Source organism: Fragaria vesca, linkage group LG1 (genome assembly GCF_000184155.1).
Source record: "Fragaria vesca subsp. vesca linkage group LG1, FraVesHawaii_1.0, whole genome shotgun sequence".
Classification (NCBI taxonomy): Eukaryota; Viridiplantae; Streptophyta; class Magnoliopsida; order Rosales; family Rosaceae; genus Fragaria; species Fragaria vesca.
The window spans coordinates 7851235-7872457 of NC_020491.1; the positions used below are offsets into that span (position 1 = coordinate 7851235).

Genomic DNA, 21223 nt, shown 5'->3' on the forward strand with positions numbered 1-21223 from the left:
TGTTGACACTACCAGATTGGCTTCCTTTACTTCGTTTACCATGAACTCCTTCTCACCATCTTGGTGGATTTGAAGACGACAATGTCCTCTTGCACCGGTTTTTATCAACTGCTGGGTAAGTTCTGAGTGCAGCACCACCTACAGATGGAACATAGATAACCAAGCATATGTGAACAATGTATATATATGTTCGATCCCAAATGAACAAAATCAGAACCAACAGAAAGTAAGTGTTAATTGTCAAACTAAAGATACACATATACGTACCTTCTCGCTTAATTCATTACTGTTTTGAAGGATGTTCAAAGCGTTTAAATTTCTTTTGTTAAATGTCATCTTATCAACTCTGGGTTCACTTATAAAATCCATGCCTTCATACAGAGAAGTAGCAATATAATGAAGAGGTGTGTTCCCATCAGCATCTTTGCCATTTAAAAGGACACTGCTAAGCCATGGATCATTTCGTATAAAGGCTTCTACTTGATGACTCTTTTCGTCGATGGCATAGTGAAGACCATTCCGACCATTATCATCAACAAATTCACAACAATCAGGGCAACGAGAAACTAGCTCTTTCACTACAGATATACTGCCTTAGAAACATATTTTGTATTTTTTTTTTTCAATAATTTAGTGGTTACGGTTTACTTCTTGTGAGTCTACTAAGATTTTTTTACAATTTTTTTTATTAAAGCCTCTAGTTTTCTTTTCCCTTAGGTCTCACATTACATCGGGACGGCCCTGTACACACACAGTCACACAGATATACACAAACACACATATATGTTTATATATATGCTTACGTTCATCGTTGGAAAGAACTGCAGCGTGCAAAGCCGTGTTACCATTGGGGCCTTGATATGTTGGGTTTGTACAATTCTGGAGCATTTCAATCAAGGAAGAAAAAATCAATATTTTCGCCGAAATATCGCCGAAATATTGTTTTTTTCACACACCGAAATTTTTTTCTCACCCCAAAAATTTTGGTTCGAAACTATCGATATTTCGCGATATTTTCGATATTTTCGATATCTGGCCGAAACTACTGAAATCACCCAGAAAAATTTCCCAAAAGAGGCGGCGCCGCTGTCTATTTCGCCGAGAGCGGCGGCCGGCAACCCAACTCCGGCCACCTCCAATGCTCACCAAAATTTAACACAATCTTTCTCTCAACACGCACAACAACTTCCCTAACTAACACAAACACTAATTTCAAGCATAGATAGAGTAATCGAATCAAAACAGTAAATTGAGCCCTAGAACTTAACTCACCGATTCTCCCTACCTAGATCAAGAGGGAATGAAACCTTTTGAGGTTTTATTGTACGGGAGGAGAGCTTCCAAACGAGACCAGCCGCGCCGTTTATGGTGGCCGGAAAAGGCAGTTCTGACGATGACTCCGCCACTGTGCAGCCGCACCTTCTCGGTGTGATTCCTCCCTCACGGCGGCGTAACCTGACCAGTCACCTACCTAGACGTGAAGAGGATGCTCCAAGCTTCGTTTCGACACCTAGCTCACTCCTTATCTCGGTCGGACGGCAGCGGACGACGGCGAAGAAAATCCGGCAAGGAGAGAGAGAGACTCGGGGAAGGAAGAAGAAGAAGAGAGAGAGAGAGAAAAGAGAGTTTGGGCCTTCTCTCTTACTTTTCCCAACTCACTCCAAAAATACCCAACACCAACAACAATTCATCTTTTTACTATCTAAAATTTATCTTTTACCACATTCAACAATTTCTCCAACGTAAAAATTTTCCCGAATTAATCAACTTACAACAATATCTCAAGGGACCTTTAAAACTATAAATCTATTACGAAGATGGTAAAACTCTTATTAACACCATGCAAGATGTTAAAGTAAACTTTTAAGAATTATTATTTATTAATGGTTCAGCACTAACCTTTTCATCTTAACTTACTACAACTCCCTATAGATCAATGTTTATTCAAGGTTTTCATTTCAAATATAGTACATAATATAGAAAACAAACATCTCTTAAAGTTTGGTTTAAAATTTCCTTGTTTTTCTTCAAATTTCTGTCAATTTTCTCATTTTTTTTACTGCAATCGATATTTCCCCGAAATTTCCGTCGAAATTTCCATATTTAGAGGGTCGAAATTTCCGTAATCACCGAAATTTTCTTCCTTGATTTCAATAACCAAGGCACGATATCCCCTCTCTTTTTTTTTTTGGTTAATTCACGATATCCCCTCTCAGTAGCCATGTAAACCGGAGTTTCGCCAGAATCATTTGCACTGTACGAGAAGTCGGGGTCCTCTGTGGTCAGCACCCTCACTACATTAAGGTGATTAAAGCGCACAGCCTCGTGCAATGCAGTGTTCTTTTCCTTGTTGGTTGTTCTTATAAGCATCTGCCCTGCCGGCACTTTTCTTCTGTTGAGATACCTCTCTCGAGGTCGCTATCGTGACAAACTGATTTGGAAGCCTGTATAAGAACTTCCACTATGTTTGCATGCCCATGTCTGGCCGCAAAGTGTAATGGAGAGTCTCCGTTCTCGTTGGGCTGCGCTAGTAGCGGTGGGCACATTTAGACGATCTCCTCCACGATTTCGGCTGCTGGCTTTAGCACTGTTTCAGATCTGGCCAATGTTGCACGGCTTATGCATGCTATGTAAATATGGAGAACTGTGTTGTTAAATGGAGTCAACATTTGGTGAAGTTGCTCTCCGTGTTCTCTAAGGCATTCAATATTGCCTTCTCGTGCAGCTATTAACGCATCAATATCCATGCCACTATAAGTTCTATAACTTACCGATGAATTACCTGTGTTTGTGTCTGCGGCCGATTCAAACTGATCAACAACACAAGAAGCAAGTGTACCCGTTGTTTCAGTGCTTTGAGTCTCGGACGATTTGGAGGGATTCGTTATGGTTATCTCTTTGGTATGTTTCTGCTCCACTCCAGGGTATGAAACAAGAAAGATGAGAAGAGATTGATCGAGACTTGATCGAGAGGTGCTTGTGGAGCTGCAGTGGGGTTAAGAGTGAAGGGAAGGTTTATATAATTAGATCCAAGTGTATAGAGATCTACGTTTCTTCGTAGGAACACGCTTAGAAAAGTTCCAAGTGATAGCTGACGTTATGACTCTTGACGTCATTCACCTTTTACATAAATCTATCTTAATTTATTTGTTATAATATGAGGTTTTTTGATGATTTGGTGCTTGATTTTCTTCCCCATTGTCACTCGCTTCTTTTGAGTCCATTCTTGCACTGTGAGAAGGGTAATTATGTACATATAGAGCAGCTTCTAGAGCATGCATGGCGAGGTTAATTAGTCTGATCAAGTTTCAGTGAATTAAGTAATAATTAGATTAATGTGACCAATTATTCAAATTGAGCATGCATCAATTTGAAAAAGGTCAGGTTCGGTCTATCTCCAACGGACTAATTAAGGTGACAAAAGTCGACGTTAGTGAGTACTTAGGGACGAATCTGCAGGCTCGAATTGGAATCAAAAGGCACGCACATTGGTCTCTGGTGATTCAGTACGTACTCTTGGTCCCAGATGAACTGGTGGGAATCATTTTGGTTTCACTTTTCAGGTACTCGAAACAGTTTGGAATATGGAATTACGTTCTTTGCTTGTGAATTGATTAAGACTAGCAAAAGTCACTTGTAAATAAAATCCTCTCGTTTTCTTTTATTACAGCTTGAAAATAAAATTTTGCATAAGATGCTCATTTCCTGTTTCTTACTTTTCTTGATTCGCGAGTTGGTTACTTTGTTCCTCTCATTGACTCATTGTACTGTAGAGTTTCAGTAGCTTTGGGAAGAATGAGAAGGAAAGTAGGCCATCTCCAATGGCATGCCAAGGGATTGAAAATAACTCAAAACTGGTCATCTTCGATCTCCAATGGCTTACTTCATACGCCGGAGATGAATTTAGGTTATTTAGGAAACGCGCAGAAGTAAAATTCGACCAAAAGAGGTGATAGAAAACTGTGACTCTTACAATAATCCAATTGCCTCCCCTGTTTCTGGTAATGGTTGTTACATATATGTTCGATCAGTACAAAAAATAATACCGCAATCCGAGCTGTTTAACAATCCAGACAAATAAACAATCCAGACAAAGAAGCGATGTGCACGTTTGCGGAAAGTAATGAAAGCGGGAGAAATAGAGACAAAACCTAAAACCGAGAAGAAGACAGTGCCTAGCACACAAGCGGCGACGGCAAGTCCTAATGAAACATGACCACCTAATACTGCATATACACCGGTGAGGAACGCAGCCACCATCGCAATCAGCGCGTAAAAGGTGCAGCTTATCGCCATAGACAACGACTTTGATCCATGTTGCCCTTTCAGCGATAAGAAAAAACGTACCATGATTGCACAACTGGACAGACTCATGGCTAATGTGTTTGTTATCACAAATGCCTTGAAAGCTGCATTTCTTGATAGAACCGCAAGACCCTGGTTTGGTCCTTTTTCACTCACATAACCACCCGGCACGGTGAAGCCGGCAGCAAAGGTTACTGTTGATATCAGTGCAGACACTACCAAATGAGACTCTTTTATTTCCTTGTCTTTGAGGTCTTTCTTGTTTAATACATTGTCTCTAAGGTCATTGTCATTTTTGTTTACATGGACTAGTTTCCTCCCCCCATCTTCGTCAGGATTTGGAATACGATAACCACGATAAGCACCTATCTCTTCCATTTCCGTTCTGAGAATTCTCTGCAACAAAAAACAAGTACATTTTATAAACTAGCTAGGTTGTGTTATGCACAAAATCAATTGAAAAATTGATAATACCTTCCATGGTGAGGACCTATTATTCTTCTCGATGATGTTGATAGCGTTTAAGTTTTCCTTGTTGAATGCCATCTTATCAACTCTGTCATCACTTATGAAATCAGTGGCTTCCTTGTAAGGAGAAGAAGCAATGTCATGGAGGGGCGTGTTTCTGCCAACATCCTTCCCATTCAAAAGTACGTGACTAAGCCACGGATCTTTTCGAACAAATCTTTCTACTTGAAGTTGGTGTTTCTGAATAGCATAGTGAAGAACATTTTGACGTTTGTAGTCCACCAGCTCGCAACAATCAGGGCATCGAAAAACAATCTCTTTCATCACGTCCACACGGCCTTGGGAGGCTGCAAGATGAAGAGGCGTACGCTTCTTATTTTTGTCACGAATGTAGGCAGCAGATGTATCACATTCTAGTAACAATCTCGCGATCGTACTGTGACCCGTGAATGCAGCCAAGTGAAGCGGAGTCCATCCTTGTTCATCTACTTGTTGTGTCATACTCTTATGCTTCTCCAGTAGTTTCCTTGTCATTTCTTAAACATTTTTAACATAATGAAACGTTAATAAACTATACATATAACTCAATACCTAGCTCTATGCTGATAAATAAACATAAATTATCATATTTTTTAGTAAGGTCATGAGTTTAGATGTATACGTACTTTCATCGTTGGATATGACAGCGCCGTGTAAAGCAGTTGAACAATTAGGACCTTGGTAATAAGCTGCATATCTGCAATTATCAAGTATTTCACAAACCAAATCATAGTGTCCTCTCTCAGCAGCTAAGTAAAGTGGTGTCTCACCCGCTTTGTTAGCAGGGTACACGAACTCGGGGTCTTCTTTGGTCAGTAACTTCACCACTTCTAGGTGGTTAAACCGCACCGCCTCGTGCAAGGCAGTGTCTTCGTCACAGTTTTTCCTCTAATGAGGACCTGCCATTGTCTTCCAAACCCTTCCTCAAGGTTGTCACCATTTAAATCGCGAGTTTTGGCTTCTTGTATGAGCACTTCAACAATATCAGCACGCCCGTACCTCGCGGCAATGTGTAACGCAGTCTCACGACTCTTGTTGAGCTGAAGTAGCAGTGGTGGACACAAATCAAGCACTTTCTTGACGTTGTTGGTCGACTCGAGAAGCTGATAAACTGATTTGGTCACCGCTGCTGCGCTGCTGCTTTCGTATGCTATATAGACGTGAAGAACAGTGTTGTTGGTGGGAGTCAAAATTTGGTGGAGAACGTCCTTGTGTTCCTTAAGGGCGTCAATGTTGCCTTGTGTTGCCGCCATGAAGATGTTTAGATCCATGCCCTTCAATATCTTGGTCTCTTTGGTTGTTGTTGCAGCTTCAAGCGGCGGAGGCTGGTTGTTCGACCACGCTTCTAAACCGGCCTGATCCTCATCACCAAGTACATTCGCCAATGCTCGAGTTGCAGTCGACTTACTGGAAGGATCCATCTTCGAACGTCGAGACTTCACCCTAATCCAATCTGATATTCAGAAACACACACACCACGCAACAAATTAGCCCAAAGTCATATAACACACACAACGTACCTCTCAATGTATTGCACACAGCCTGCAAAATACATACTTTATAGAAGAACATCATTCATGATTGAACATCATTGCCACACCGTGTCTAGCTAGTGTTAAAATGCAATTATATGGAAATGAGTCGGTTCCCCCAACGTAGAGGATAGGTGGAAATTTTTTTTTGTTCATACCAACTAATGAACAGAATTCAACGACTTTGGGGCAACAATTACTCTGGATTAGATTGGCCACCCTAAACTTCACATCTTCACGTACAGACTCAAGAAATTGCCAAGAGATTTCCAGGATATTAATTTCTTGTAACATAATGGAACTAAGGCCTGTGAGATAAGGGTTTGAGCAACTTTGAAAAGATTTTCCACAAATGGAAGAGAAAAAGAGAAATGAAAGGGTCCTGGTAGTTTCAAAAAGGGAGTAGTAGCAAATCCCACACTCCCCGTACGCTGCAAGTCTGCAACTTCACGTGTTAACAACTACGTGTTGCAGGTCAATGCAGTCTTCTTCATATTAACGAAAATAGCAGTATGCTCATTGCAGCTCTACGCGTTAAGATTTCATGCATTGCTAATGTAATTTCATGAAATCAAATCACCAAGACAAAAAATAATAATAATAATAATAAATAAATCTCAGGAGACTAGCTAGATAGAAGCTACAAGACTGGGATGAGATGAATGATATGTTTATTTACTTGAAATGGGATAAAAGGACTATGGTGAAATCAAATTTCTGCGTTTACGAACACATAAAATGATTTATGGTAAAAGTATTCATAAGTTTACTAAACGCATGAAGACTAAAAATCAAAATTGACATATATCTCACCTCCTTATCATAAATCAGTTCTCGAAATTACGAAGAGAGAAGACAGATTTATGAATCAGTCATCTGAAATCGATACCGATTTGTTTCTTCTCTCACTCCATTTGACTCTCATTTATTATTATTATTATTTCTTTTGAATAAGTCTCTCATTCATGATGATCATTTCAAGTTTACTTGAAAGAAAGTGACTTTGTTCATTGTGTTGGGCCCAATATATACATTCATTAGTGGACTGGGCTAGGTCCAGGCCCAGTCAATTGTGCTTATCATATACTCTGCTTGTAAAATAAAAGGCAAAACGAAATTGCAGAGTCGAAGCTAGGGCTTGTTGTATAAAATCAAAGCTTCAATCTTTCTTTGCGCTTTGTTGTTTCAGAAAGTCGAAGCTGCTTTTTTGGGGGATTCAAACCGAGACCATGTACGGATCGAGAGGGTAAGCCTCGAAATTTCGATTCTTGTTTAATGTTCCAATTATCTGTTTGTTTCTTGTTGATGAAAACTTAATTATCGGATTCCACTCGTCTTTGATTAAGAAGATTAAATCGAATTAAGAAAACGATTAGGATTTGGGTATATATGATTGTTTGATTATGTGGGTAATAAACTTTCCTGTAAAATTGGACTTTTTGGGAATACTGGTGGTTTGGTTCTAAGCTGAAGAAATCAAAATTAGTTTTTTTTTTTTGTTTTTTTGTTTTAAATTTTAATGTGTTCTCATTAGAAATTCAGATGGTTATATATAGATTAGAGCTATAGATGTTGTATTGTATGAGCTTCGTTTACTTGTGTGATTTTAAACCAAATATATTGTTTATAGAAACAGTGTTCGTGTTTTGCTATGCATATCGAGCTGTTGTATTGGTTTTGTTTATCTGTTTGATTTGTGGTAGATATGATGGTGTGATGTGATAAAATTGATTTGCATAGGGTTGTAGACATTAGGTGTCAGGGAAAGTGTGGGTTGGGTTTGGTTTGGTTTTATTAACAGGTTGAGTTTGGGGGATTTTTTCTCTTTTTTGGGTATTTAAGGGCAATGTTGGGAGGCGGGGGGTTATCGGACGTGTACGAGGTCGGCTCAAAGAGACCAAGAATGATGGAATCAAATCCCTACTTTGCAGTTGGCAGCAGCGTTTCAAGGGGATTTCAACCTTTTGGTGGCTTTGGTGCTGGCTACCAGCTTCCTGCTTTTCCTGTGGTACGCCTTAGGGGGCTTCCCTTCAACTGTGCCGACATTGACATCTTCAAGTTCTTTGCTGGACTAGATATTGTGGATGTATTGCTGGTCAACAAGGGTGGACGCTTCTCAGGAGAGGCCTTTGTTGTCTTTGCTGGACCTGTGCAGGTTGAGTTGGCACTCCAAAGAGACCGGCAGAACATGGGGCGTAGGTATGTCGAGGTTTTCACATGCAAGAGGCAGGATTACTACAATGCTGTTGCAGCAGAGGTCAGCTATGAAGGAGGGAGTTATGACAATGAATATCAAGGAAGTCCTCCTCCAGCTAAATCATCAAAGAGGTTCAGTGATAAGGAGAAAATGGAATACACTGAGATATTGAAGCTGCGCGGTCTACCTTTCTCTGTAAAGAGATCTCAAATTGTTGATTTTTTTAAAGGCTTCAAGGTCATTGAAGATAGAGTACATATTGCTTGCCGCCCAGATGGAAAAGCTACGGGAGAGGCATACGTGGAGTTTGTCTCTGCAGAAGAGGCTAAAAGGGCAATGTCCAAGGACAAGATGATGATTGGGTCCAGGTATGTGGAGCTGTTTCCATCAACGCCAGATGAAGCTAGGCGGGCAGAAAACAGATCAAGGCAGTGATGAGGCACTGTGGCCATGGTTACTAATATTTCGATCCTTTTATGATATTTCTACTGTAGTGCTGAAACATCTCTTTATCTCGGCTATATACAAACAGTATTTTGTGTAATCTTTCAAATGATTGAATTTGAAGTTTTGAAGTTTTCATCTTACTTTATTTGAATTACTTGTACCAGTAGTTTATGATTCAATTGCTAAGTTTGCCGAACCAGATTGTTTGAATATGATTCTGAACAGGAATGAGCTTTTTTTGTCCGACAATGGGTCTTTCTATCGGAGTACATAGTTTTAATGGTCCCTTATTTGCTTTCAGTCCTTCCTGACTGTTCTCTTTCGGTTGAGTTGTTTAATTGTGTGTGCTTAAATATGTCATCCTTAGATGACACAATCCTTCTAAACTATAAACCAAGTAAACTACCGTCTAAAATCACATGCAACACTAAACATAAGTTAATATTAGTACAACTTAAACACCTCACATAAGTCCAGGACATTCTTAGAAAATAAGGAGGTGTAATGTAGTCTCAAATACCAAACGTGTTTAACATGAAGACCTAAAAGGAAAAAAAAATTTAAAAAAGAAAAGAAAAAGGTTTCTGTGTGGTTCTGAATGACGGGTTTTACTGCCTCTGTAAGTTATCTAGAAAACGACGTGTCACTGTATTACTCAGACAAACGACATGTCGTTTATTAACCAGCGAAACCGGGTCTTGCTCGTTGTCTACTTGATCTGGACTCTACGAGACTCCCCTGAAACGAACCCCACTGCTCAAATCTTCCGACGACTGAAACTTCTCTCCTGTAAGTTCTTCCTAAAACGCCGTCGTTTTATTCGAATCTCTAATCATCTTTAGTTCAGTTCAACACCGAATTCGAATCTCTAATCATATTTATATTCTTAGCTTATTCCAATCCATATGTTCTCTCACACTGATTTGAACTCCGTAGATTCAACTCAGATCCCCTTAGGGTTTACAATTACTGCTTTCCGCTAAATTTTCACCTCCAATTTCGCCAATATTACATACTAAAGCAATTGTCAATAACATTTGTGATGATTTTGTTGTTGTTGATTTTCGTGTAGGTTTGGTTTGTGATTTGTAGTCTGCAAGTTTTCGTTACGATTATCATAATAACATTGCAATGAGTGATTCCACATTTGAAGAAAAACCGATAGAGCCGACTTTCTTTGACCTTATAGTCATTGGAACCGGCCTACCGGAGTCAGTAATTGCAGCAGCAGCCTCTACTGCTGGCAAAACTGTCCTCCAGATTGACCCTAACGACTTTTACGGCAGCCATTTCGCTTCCCACAGACTTGATGACCTCACTTCCTTCCTCAATTCACATGCTAATCCTCCCTCCACCGCCAGCGTTACAACTAGTGATGGTGATTATACTGCATTGGAGCTCAATCGGTGTTCGTTGTACTCCCACGTTGAAGCTGCAAACTATGCCCCGGAGATCCTTGCAGAGCATTCGAGGGGATTCCATATTGATGTTAGTGGGCCGAGGGTGTTGTTCTGTGCTGACAAGGCCATTGAGCTTGTATTGAAGTCTGGCCTGGGGTTGTATTTGGATTTCAAGGCTGTTGATGGGAACATCATTTGGGATGAGAGTAATGGCGGGTTGTGTAATGTACCAGACTCGCGAGCAGCCATATTTAAAGATAAGAGTTTGAGTCTTAAAGAGAAGAATCAGTTGATGAGGTTCTTCAAGCTTGTTCAGCAGCACTTGGCAGCCTCTGATGGTGAGGATGATGAAAGTTCGAGGATTTCAGAGGAGGATTTGGAGAGCCCATTTGTTGACTTCTTAAACACACGGCTGCTGCCCAATATAAAATCGTATAGATCATATCGCCTTTCTCTATCTGTTAGTGAGAGTACTTTGTCTTTTTAGTTTTCATTTTTGTGTTGAGGGTGGGGGATTAGGTTGTGATGTTTAGTCTTATATTATGAGGTTAGACAATTATGAATTTTTCCTAATTTTATTTTGGATCTTGCTTCTGTTAGTGCCTGTTTTACAACCTTTCAGCTTTTCGTTATTTTGTTTCTGCCATTTCTTTTTCCTATTAGCGTAAGTATGGTGAGAACTTTGTATTTTTCTTTGTTCTAGGATTATCCTATATTCCATTGCAATGGTAGATTATGATCAAGACAACTCAAAAGTTTGTAAAAGTATACTGAAGACAAGAGATGGGATGTCACGTTTAGCTCTCTATCAAAAATCAGTTGGCAGGTTAGTCTTGTCCTTCTTTTTTTCCTCCACAGTTGTCCTATGATGTTTGAGATTCTTTGTAGTCATATTGAACTGATGCTTGGCCTTGTAAGTTAGCACCTAACAGTATAGATGATATAAATTGTTACATATGAAGAAACTGTTCATTGTTTGATGGATAACAATTATGGAAAATAAGTGCACTTATGTAGAACGGGAAACAAGAAGGACAAGAAATAGTTGGAATGCTGTCAATTCATTGAAATTAAAAGCTCAGAATAAAGATCATATCTTTAGTGATCTGTTTTGTTTACTACCTGAACCTACGTGTTGAATATCTCTGTGGATTCAATACTTAAGCTATTCAATATAATACCTTTAGATGCTAGTCACACTGAGTTATATTGTTCTTGTTCTCAGGTTTCCAAATGCAAATGGAGCTTTTCTTTATCCTATGTATGGTCATGGGGAGTTATCACAAGCTTTTTGCCGCCGTGCTGCTGTTAAAGGTTGTGTTCAGGTAAGTTCAAGCAGAAGTCTCGGTTGATACTTCCTTTTCTACAAAGAGAGTACCTAAATCATTGGCTTTTAATATATGTCCCCCTTAGTTTATGTAATAATTTATGCCTCTGTGTATCCTTTACTTTTTTGAGCATTACTTAATAGTAGAATTAGTTTTACTAGAAGGACAAAGAAAAGAATAAGTATACTTTGCATATTTTAACTACATATACAGCTTTGATGCTTTACCTATGCCCAAACTCTCTATCATGCAGGTTCTGCGAAGGCCAGTCGTTGCTCTGCTTATGGACAAGGTATGGGAGTGTGCTTATGTTTCTTTTCTATATAGAATAATTTTGGTGATTTTGGTACCTGAAAATTGTCATTACTAATTCTTATTTATGGCTCGAGACTTTGCAGGATAGTGGGCAATATAAGGGTGTTAGAATAGTTTCAGGTCAGAATCTGTTGAGTCATCAGCTGGTTTTGGACCCAACCTTCACGGTCCCATTGCCAGTAGCTTCCTCTCAACTGAACCTTCCAAATGAAAGTGTTAAAGGTGATAAGAGAAAGGTGGCCAGGGGAATATGTATTACAACAAGATCCTTGAAGCCAGATATATCAAACTTATTGCTTGTGTATCCTCCTAGATGTAAGACTTGAGTCTTGTTGCTGCGTGTGGCTTTATGATAAGGTGTGTGTGTGTGTGTGTGTATTTTAAGTGAGTTACAGATTTTAATAATCTTTCTATCCTTTCCTCTCCCAGCTTTGTTTCCTGAGCAAGACACGTCAATCCGAGCTATCCAGCTACGTGGTGGAACAGATGCTGGCGGTTTGGCTGTTTGTCCGTCAAACATGTATGTTTATGGCTTTATGCTAAGTATTTGAAGACAATAATGTCATCAAGTTTCTCCCACACTTTTGTTTGTCCTTTTTCTCTTTTCTCCCTTTTAACCTTTTCTTTGAACATGTCCATCTCTAATCACATATACACTTCAAGTATATATGGATTTCCAATGCTAACACTAGCTATGAAACGGAAACTCGTGAAATCTTTGAACTCCATAATATGCAACTATGATACCCGTGCACAAATATTCTGTTTTTGAGTTGTCCTAGAGTGTTTACAGAGTTGGTTTATAGAATGAATTTTGGACTCATTCGTGTAAGACTAGGAGGGGATTGTTGGTGTTATTTACCTAGCCTAGGTAACCTAAAAGTATTAGAATTCTCTTTTCCTAGCTGTTGTATAATTATCTTGGCCTCTATAAATAAAGGCATTTGTAATGGTTGTGAGGCAGACTAAACGAAATATTCTAGACACCAGAGCTCTCAATCCAGATTTCTTGTTACTTTTGGATTATTAAGTAAACAGAGTATACCAGGTTTTTGACTCTTTTCCAGAATTTGATTACCAGATTTTATCATTGTATTTGAATTGCTATTATTGTATACGGCTTAGATATACATGGTACAGAAACAACTAAAAGGAATTTGTTTACTTTTGCTTCTGCAGGTTTGTGTTGTACTTTTCTGCTTTATGTGATGATGCTGAACACGGGAAAAGGTTACTACATGCGGCCATGAATGCTCTTCTTACACTTCCTGTTTCTGGAAATCTTGAAAGTGGTTCCACAGTCCAAAGTGAAGACACAGAACTAAAACCCACCTTACTTTGGAGCATGTTATACATTCAGGAGATCACAATGGTGAACACTCATCTTGACTTCTCTACATTTTAGTCAAGTTTGTTTCTCGATAATTCTAGGTGTTGCCCTGTGATAGTGCTTACTTTTGTGCTCATTTTTCTTTTCACTGATTTCATAAATGTAGTAGGTCTCACTGATGCCAATATGATAATTTGTTCTCAGCAACGGATAGGAAAATTTTCTGTCTCTCAAAAACACACACACACACACACACATGCATAATGGTATAGATTGAGGGTTAAAATGAAAATAGTGAACAGGTAATGCAGATATTCGTTTACCTTTTAAGAAAGACATCAAGAGGAAATAATAGGTCTGAGTCATGGCTCTTAATATTGTAGGGGACTTGTACTTCCATTTCTGATTTACATTTATTTGCAGGGTCGATATGAACATCTCATCTCCACTCCCATGCCAGATGGAAATCTCAACTATGATGATCTGCTGGATGAAACTGTTTCGGTATATCTTATTTTCACTAAGTTTTCTGTTTCATACATTCATTACGCCTAATTTCTTGCCACTACATATTCCCTGACATTAATCACAATGCACATACACAACAGCTCTTCCAGAAGCTGTATCCAGACGAGGCATTCTTTCCAGAGACACCTTCCAATCCAGAAGAGGATAATGAAGAGCCAAGTCTAGAGGACTGATGGGACTGATGGTGGTTAGCTGTACTCAAGTCAGCGTATACATTATACAGTGTACTCAGTAATCTGCAAATGTGGAAATGTGACTTCTAGCACCTTGTAGGCTTGTACACTAGAACCAAGTAAGAAAAACGGTCACTATCCCTTTTTTTACTTTACTTTTATTTTGTTACAGAAGAGGGCCTGAGGTCCCAGAAACCCAGACCATTGGAAAAGAGGCAACATTTAGTGTCAGGATTCTCTTTTTGTGGCAATATTTACTGTTGGTGGGTATCTATCTTGTCTCCATTAGTCCATTTACTGTAACAAGTCTTTGACTTGTGCACCCTTCTTTTACTCTGACAAACGCCTCTTCTATTTTCATCTGCATTGAATGAAACAGACATTGTTTGTTGTTGGGTATTGAGTATTGACCAAGAAAATATAGCCCATCAATTTTCAGCTTTTATGAGATTTTCTTTTCAATCATAACACATCATAACATTTGCTTCCATTATCATAACTATATTTTTCCGATGAATTATCATGAATATTTAGCCTATGCTTCTCTAATCAAAATGCTTTCAACCCCAAACTTGAAATTTATGTAAACCCTAATGTAAATAGAGCGAGTCGATGGTAATTCAACAATTCAACATAAAAGGAATGAAAACGCCGTAAAAAACGATCACCGGAGCCTCCCCTGAGTCCTCTCCTTGCCGAGATTGAGAACATGCATGATTTTCCTCCCCTAAGTTATGGCCAGAAAAACCTGAAGAAAGTTCCAAGTTCCGGTAAGTCCAACCGTCCAATGTCATAGAAAAGCGTCGCTGCTGCTGTGGCAGTTTCTTGAGTTCCATTTATTTATTACTTCCAACTTCCATTTGCCACTTCTCAAACATGCGCCCAAGCTAGTTGGCTAGTAATTGCTACGATTGTCGTGAGCAAGCTTCAACCTTTTTGTTGACGAAAATACCCTCTGTGGCTCACAAAATAATGAAATGTCCTCCACTTTTGGGTACAGATTGAGGTTAACCTGGTAATTGAGAGTCCTTCATGGCATGACTGTAATTAAAGAGACAGTGGTGTACTTTGTTGGCAACTTTCAAGGTCAGAAGAGTACAGAGTTAGAAGCGGCAGTTTTGCGTGTATTAAGTACATGACAACCAAGGAAAAACCTAGGAATTCCAAACTCTTTTTTTTTGGTTACAAACTCTTTTTTTTTTTCTTTTTTTCTTTTTTTTTGTTACAAACTCATTTTATGGTGACAAAATCAATTACCTTCAATTACCTTTCTTTTCTGAAGCAATATTAGGGAAAACAATGAACTTCTATAATCATTTGTTACATAACTATAGTAAATTGTGTATGATAACATACATCTGACATTCTTTCTGGATTAACAAACGAACAATGTACAAGACAAACAAAGTTGAAAATTGTCAACAAGTCAATCGGTTGATTAAGATACAGAGAGTACATTAATTGTTTATTCCTAAGTAAAAGAACAAACGGATAAAACTTCTAACGTTTCAATGCACATTAATGATAGACAATTAAAAAAATTTTCGTTAATTAATAAGTTGTTAGAATTCATACATTGCTAGTTTTGTGTAGTCAAATTCTTGTATTTAATCAATGCATTCAGTTTTACCATATTTTTGACCAAGGCCAGTTTTAATTTCATGATGGGGGATATATATTCCCACAAACCAATAAATGAGAAAAAGAAAAGGTTTTGGCTTTTGGTCATATAGTCACAAAATGCAGAAAAGGGCATTAACCAAAAGGAAAAGGGAAGTAAAAGAAACAGAAAATACTTGGGTTGGCAGCACTCTAGAAACTAGAAAATCACAAGTGAATGAAACCAATCAAAGCTCTGCAACAAAAACTTGCTGCAAATCCAAGGCAGAGTAGCAACAGTGTACTCTCTTTTCATTCATTCCATTCCTTCCTTTCTCTCTGCCCACTGTTTTGCCTTAACTACTACTAAATATTACCTGCTCTCCTCCTCCTTCACTCTCCCCCATTACCCAAAATATGAACTCTCTCTCCTTTTCTTCATGGATTCCTGTGACCCCCATTCTCTGAGATCTCTCTTAGTCTTCAAGAACACCATCAACCAAGGTAAACCCATCAAAACCCATTATCAATCTCAATCTCAACTCTTTGTTCCAAAGATTAAAGCTTTTTCTCATTTCCTTGTTGGGTTTCTGATTTTTTTAATATTTTTTTTAATGTTTCAGAGTTGATTAGGAGCTTGCATGTGTATGGATTAGAGGATGGGAAGGAAAATGAGGTTGAGAGGGAGTTTCTGTTCTCTGATAACGGCTCATATGTGGAGCTTCGGGCTTACCCGGTTCTTAAATTGATGAAACTCAATGTTCCACAAGTGCTTGAAGGCTATGTTAATGGTTGCTGGGTCTGCATTCTAGCTTTTCATGCCAATCGTTCTCCTAACTTTACATGCATTCCTTGTATACTCTCTGTTTCCAGGTACCCATTTCGGTTTAGCTTGAAAAACGCTGTCCTTATCTCTCTCTCTTTGCTTTTTTGTTTTGTTTGGACTTTGGAGGTGTCACTATCTCAGTTAAGATTATGCGTTATAGTTCTGGCCTTGAGTGTTTTCTCTGCATTTGAATAGTTTGTATACCTTAAATGGCTTAGATACATTTTGGGCCTGCAAAGTAGAGGAGATGGTTTATATAAAAAATTGATGGTGATTGTTTGTATCAGAGAGGAAATTTATGGTTATGATTACCTCATTTCATCTGTTGAGTATATAAGGTGCTTTCTGGAAAATCTATTTGTTTTGTAGCTTTATTATTCTTTTTGGGGTTTGCCAATCCTTAGTTCGTTTGGAACAAACTACACCTTAACTATAATTGAACATGTTAGATTGGAATGCTTAGTTTCTAGAGATATAACAGTATTTTCTCTGGACCTAATTTCAATCCCAGTTTTACCACCCAACTGTATCTGAATTTTTGATCATCAGTAGCTTCTTTTTTCTGTCTCCAATTTTATAATCTGGCTTGTTGTGATTCTAAGCATTGCCCTAAATCTTACAGAAATCCTCAGTTAAAGCTGATCCCAAATTTAGCTAAGGATCTTCAAATGGTTGGCGAGATGACCTGCATAAAAGATGAGAAAGAACCACTGCAGAAGTCGGATGAGGAAACAAGCCAAGGGAATGATGGGAATTACTGTCAACTAAGAACAAGTTTACCTATGCTTGATCTGGATCTTAATCGCTCTCCTTGTTCTGTCACAGTGTCTGAATCATCTGATGATCAGGAAAGTGGAAGACAATCACCAGGTGAGATGACATTGCTTCCTTTATTAGTTTCTGAATGTAAATTGATTGTCCTGTGCTTATTAGAGTGACAACATAGTGTGGTGGGATGGGATAGTTCTTAGGATTAACATCTTAAACAACACTATGCATCGTTCAGTACTTTTTTGTAGCATTGCAGTAGCATGGAGCTGATGCTAAGGTTACTCTTAGTAGTGAGTTCAAAACTCTATGACTTAAAAATTCCCGTTCATTTCCATAACAAAAGGCAATTATCAAATGGTATTTTACCCTGTTATTCTGGCCATCATTTGCTAGCATGAGGGAGTAAAAGACGGAAGTTAGTAATCCATATGCTTAGGATATTATGCATTGAAAAATTCTTATTGTTCCACTTTTCTTTCCCTGTTCAGTTCTGCTGTGTTTTTTTGAATTTGATATCTTAAAGGTTAGGTGCAAGGTTGCAGGTAATATAGAGAAGAAGAATAGAAGGGCAGCAAGTGAACGCATATCAAAAATCACTTTACCAGATCTGGTGAAGTATTTTGATATCCCTATTGTAGAAGCTTCAAGAAGTCTGAATGTTGGACTTACAGTGCTGAAAAAGAAATGTAGAGAGTTTGGTATTCCTCGGTGGCCACATAGGAAGATAAAATCGCTTGACAGCCTCATCCGTGATCTTCAGGTCCTTCCTATGTTCATTACTCGCCCCTTTTGTGAATATTGACATTTTTCCACTAAGTGGAACAATCTATCTCCCAAAAGAGTTCTAGCAAGTTCATGAACATTAAGTAGATTAAATAATATATTCATTATAGATTAATAAAATGAATCGAAGACATAAATATGTTCATATTAACATTTTGAAAATACACATGCATTTTATATATGTACAGTCATTTATAGTTACGAGTGTGCAGGAAGAGACGGAGTTCCAACAGAAGGAGAACAAGGATGCAGCCTTAGCAGTTGCAAAGAGGCAAAGGATGTTGGAGCGTGAAAGAGAAAGCATAGAGAGGAAACCCTTCTTGGATATGAAGATCGAGACCAAAAGGTTCAGGCAAGATGTTTTCAAGAGAAGGCATAGAGCCAGAGTTCTTAAAAGCCAAGGCCTATCACTCTCTGGCAACTAAAATAAAGTATCTAATCTATATATTAGGAGAACTGGAACTATGAGGTTGAGGTGATATGTTTCCAAACTGTAAAAACATCAACTTTAAACTCGGTGGCATCGGTGTTCACCTCAAAACTTTTGTTTAGTTCCAGATATAAAATTTTGGGCAGAACCTATGAATGGTATCTGTAGTTTCCGGTATCGGTGTAAGGTTGCCATCACAGTTTGATGACTTCTGTTTCAGTTTTTGTTTTATCTCAGCTCATTTGCGGTCTACAGTTTGTTATAACGTGTCTCAGGTGATATATGCTCAAGTAGGTGTAAACATCCAATTTTGGTGGTGTAAACATTCCGGGTTAATGTCAAAAGGCATAAAAGCTCAGCCTCTATCTGTCTATGCCTGAAACATACCTTCATCCCCCCTGGGAGATGATCTCAATCTTTCGCTCTATTTGCTTTTCACTGATTCCTCAAAAGTAAAAAGATAATTCCATGATTTTCATGCTTTGATAGATACATGTCAATGTGGTGGTCTACTGAACCTGAGAAACCAAATGCTGCTATGCACAAGGACTTGAAGTTAAAGGCCAGCTTCTAGTCAAGCTGCATTTTCATGCAGAATTACATACAATTCTGTTCAGATACCTTCTTTCCGCTCTGTTTCTGCCTTTTGATTCCGACTAGTTTCTGCGCGGTTTTGGCAAAGAGCAATTTGTCTACTTATGCGTGTGCTTGATTGCATGCCTCTTTCTGGGCGTGTGCTTGGCCCCCAAGTTGTGTGAAACGTGCGGTTTCCAATTGCGGCTTTACCATTGGGGGATTGTGGATTGTGTTTGACTCACTCGGTTTAGCTCACTAGTCCCAGGGGGATGTTTCTGTTGCTTTTACTTCAGTTGGTTTCATTTAGTGACAACATCTACGGTTTCATATACGTAGGTACATACGATTTTGAGAGTTTTGAGAGCTTCGGAGCTGTATATATAACCAAACTAATTTTGAGTTTGATGTTCAACCCACGTATATGACTTAATTTCGACAACAAATAACTCTTGCTTAAGAAAATGTCGGGATATAGGGTATTGTCTTTAGGAGCAAGATGGTTCGTCGTAGGTGTATCAAATCCGAGTGGCCATTTTGCAGAAACCATTCTTTTGGGTGCAGAATATGGCTAGTCTTTTTCAAGCACGTTTCCAGGTCTGCATAGGTGAAAGACAGCTGGCACTCGTTGAAGCCCCCCATGCTATTTTAGTTTTTATAATTCTTATTTATTAATGAATGAAATTTGAGACATCTGAAATTTATTTGTAATTTTCATGCGTTTTTGTTGGTCTACTTTGAAGATTCATGCTTTCTTATAAAAAATAAAATAAAATAAAAAATACTTTGAAGATTCATGTAACATATGTGAGAAACTGAGAATCAATTAAGTGTGGATTGATGTTCTTGTCACATATTCTATTTCTATTTCCATTACTTGTGACAAATAGGAATAAAATTTGCAGAAAGTGTTAATGTCTATAAATGATTTCTCATGCTGCATACATTTCAAAGTAAGACATTGGAAGAAATTAAAGTTATGTTTATTGATTTTAATAGTAATGTGTTGAGTAATTGGATTACTAAGGCCCAGTTTGGTATTGCAGTTTAAAAACTCAGTTTTAAAAAATCATTGCTGTGAGAATAATCTGCGGTCAAATAAATCTGTTAAGCGTTTGGTAAGTTATCATTTTTTAATTGCTGCGATAAAAATAAGTAAGGTGAGATGTTTGGTAACCTCATTATAAAACTGCAGTATTTTTATGTAATGACCAAAATAGACAAAACACTAGAATAAACTCTTTAGCTCTTTTTTTGTCGATAACAACTTTCTCTTTCACTTTTTGGCCTATAACCCATTACATCATTCCTCTTTCTTTAACTTTGCTTATACCAGAATCTTATATAATCATTATATAATCAAACAAAAATACATGTGAACTTGTGAAGAGCCTCTCAAGAGCCTCTGTACATATATTTAAACCTTAATTCATAACAAAACTTCATATATATATAATTAAAAAGTATTTATTCAAAAAATAAAAATAAAATACTAGTTAAATATAAAACCATAACCTTATTGCAAGAAAAGAAAACTAAAGTCTTGTCTCTAAACCCGTGCACCCATCAAACTTGAAGCAATCCTATTTCTCAATGCCTCCATCTCTCTAGAAACATGACCGTGACCACGTGCATCATCCTCTCTCCCATCCTCTTCAATGTCATCAAAGGTTTCACTTTCATCAAAAACTAAATCACGTACGGCATACCTTCTTATATAGTTGTGAAGTGTCATTGTTGCTATAACAATTTTAACTTGCTTATCAAATGAGTAACTTGGCATGTCCCGTAAAATATTCCATCTTTTTTTAAACACACCAAAAGTGCGTTCAATAACGCCCCTGAGGGAGAGTGTGCATGATTAAATACCTCTTTATAACCTGTTGGTTGAGCACCTCTGCGAAATTCAGGAAGATGATACCTTTGACACTTGTATGGTCCCAAATACCCTTTCATTTGTGGGTATCCTGCATCCACCAAATAGTATTTTCCTGAAGAAAAAAAAAAAGTTGATCATAATTTCAAGTGTAAGAAGTGCTTTAATGTTGAACAAATGCATATTTTTTTATATAAATATAATTACCACTTGGAGGTTTAGGAAAGTTCAAAGCCGGATTGTGAATTACTGATTGGAATATTCTTGTCATCGTGGGTAGTAGCCTTCCCAACCTGCACATGC

General features: G+C 38.2%; 4 protein-coding genes across 5 annotated transcripts; 3 read left to right on the forward strand and 1 right to left on the reverse strand.

Moving 5' to 3' along the window:
• Positions 1-3971: 3971 nt before the first annotated feature.
• Positions 3972-5686, reverse strand: LOC101300091 (ankyrin repeat-containing protein At3g12360-like). The gene is made up of 4 exons (XM_004287681.1): positions 5583-5686; positions 5439-5509; positions 4780-5309; positions 3972-4701 (listed from the first exon to the last, which is right to left on the reverse strand). Exons 3-4 carry the CDS (start codon positions 5305-5307, stop codon positions 4012-4014), a joined length of 1218 nt encoding a protein of 405 aa, XP_004287729.1. The 5' UTR covers positions 5308-5309; positions 5439-5509; positions 5583-5686; the 3' UTR covers positions 3972-4011.
• A 1792-nt stretch (positions 5687-7478) lies between these two features.
• On the forward strand, positions 7479-9221 carry LOC101300383 (epithelial splicing regulatory protein 1-like). 2 transcript variants are annotated; one of them, XM_004287682.1, is made up of 2 exons: positions 7479-7590; positions 8187-9221. In XM_004287682.1, the coding sequence occupies exons 1-2, from the start codon at positions 7574-7576 to the stop codon at positions 8974-8976; spliced, it is 807 nt and encodes a 268-aa protein (XP_004287730.1). In that variant the 5' UTR covers positions 7479-7573; the 3' UTR covers positions 8977-9221. The 2 variants fall into 2 exon arrangements, with proteins under 2 accessions (XP_004287730.1, XP_004287731.1); XM_004287683.1 differs by having other exon boundaries at positions 7494-7575.
• An 898-nt stretch (positions 9222-10119) lies between these two features.
• LOC101308029 (rab proteins geranylgeranyltransferase component A 2-like) lies at positions 10120-14477 on the forward strand. Its single transcript, XM_004288995.1, has 9 exons — positions 10120-10820; positions 11092-11214; positions 11614-11713; positions 11970-12008; positions 12115-12346; positions 12461-12551; positions 13211-13403; positions 13785-13865; positions 13970-14477. Exons 1-9 carry the CDS (start codon positions 10120-10122, stop codon positions 14060-14062), a joined length of 1653 nt encoding a protein of 550 aa, XP_004289043.1. The 3' UTR covers positions 14063-14477.
• Positions 14478-15923: 1446 nt separating this feature from the next.
• LOC101308324 (protein RKD5-like) lies at positions 15924-18466 on the forward strand. The gene is made up of 5 exons (XM_004288996.1): positions 15924-16165; positions 16285-16534; positions 17110-17357; positions 17801-18018; positions 18254-18466. Exons 1-5 carry the CDS (start codon positions 16102-16104, stop codon positions 18464-18466), a joined length of 993 nt encoding a protein of 330 aa, XP_004289044.1. The 5' UTR covers positions 15924-16101.
• Positions 18467-21223: the final 2757 nt, after the last annotated feature.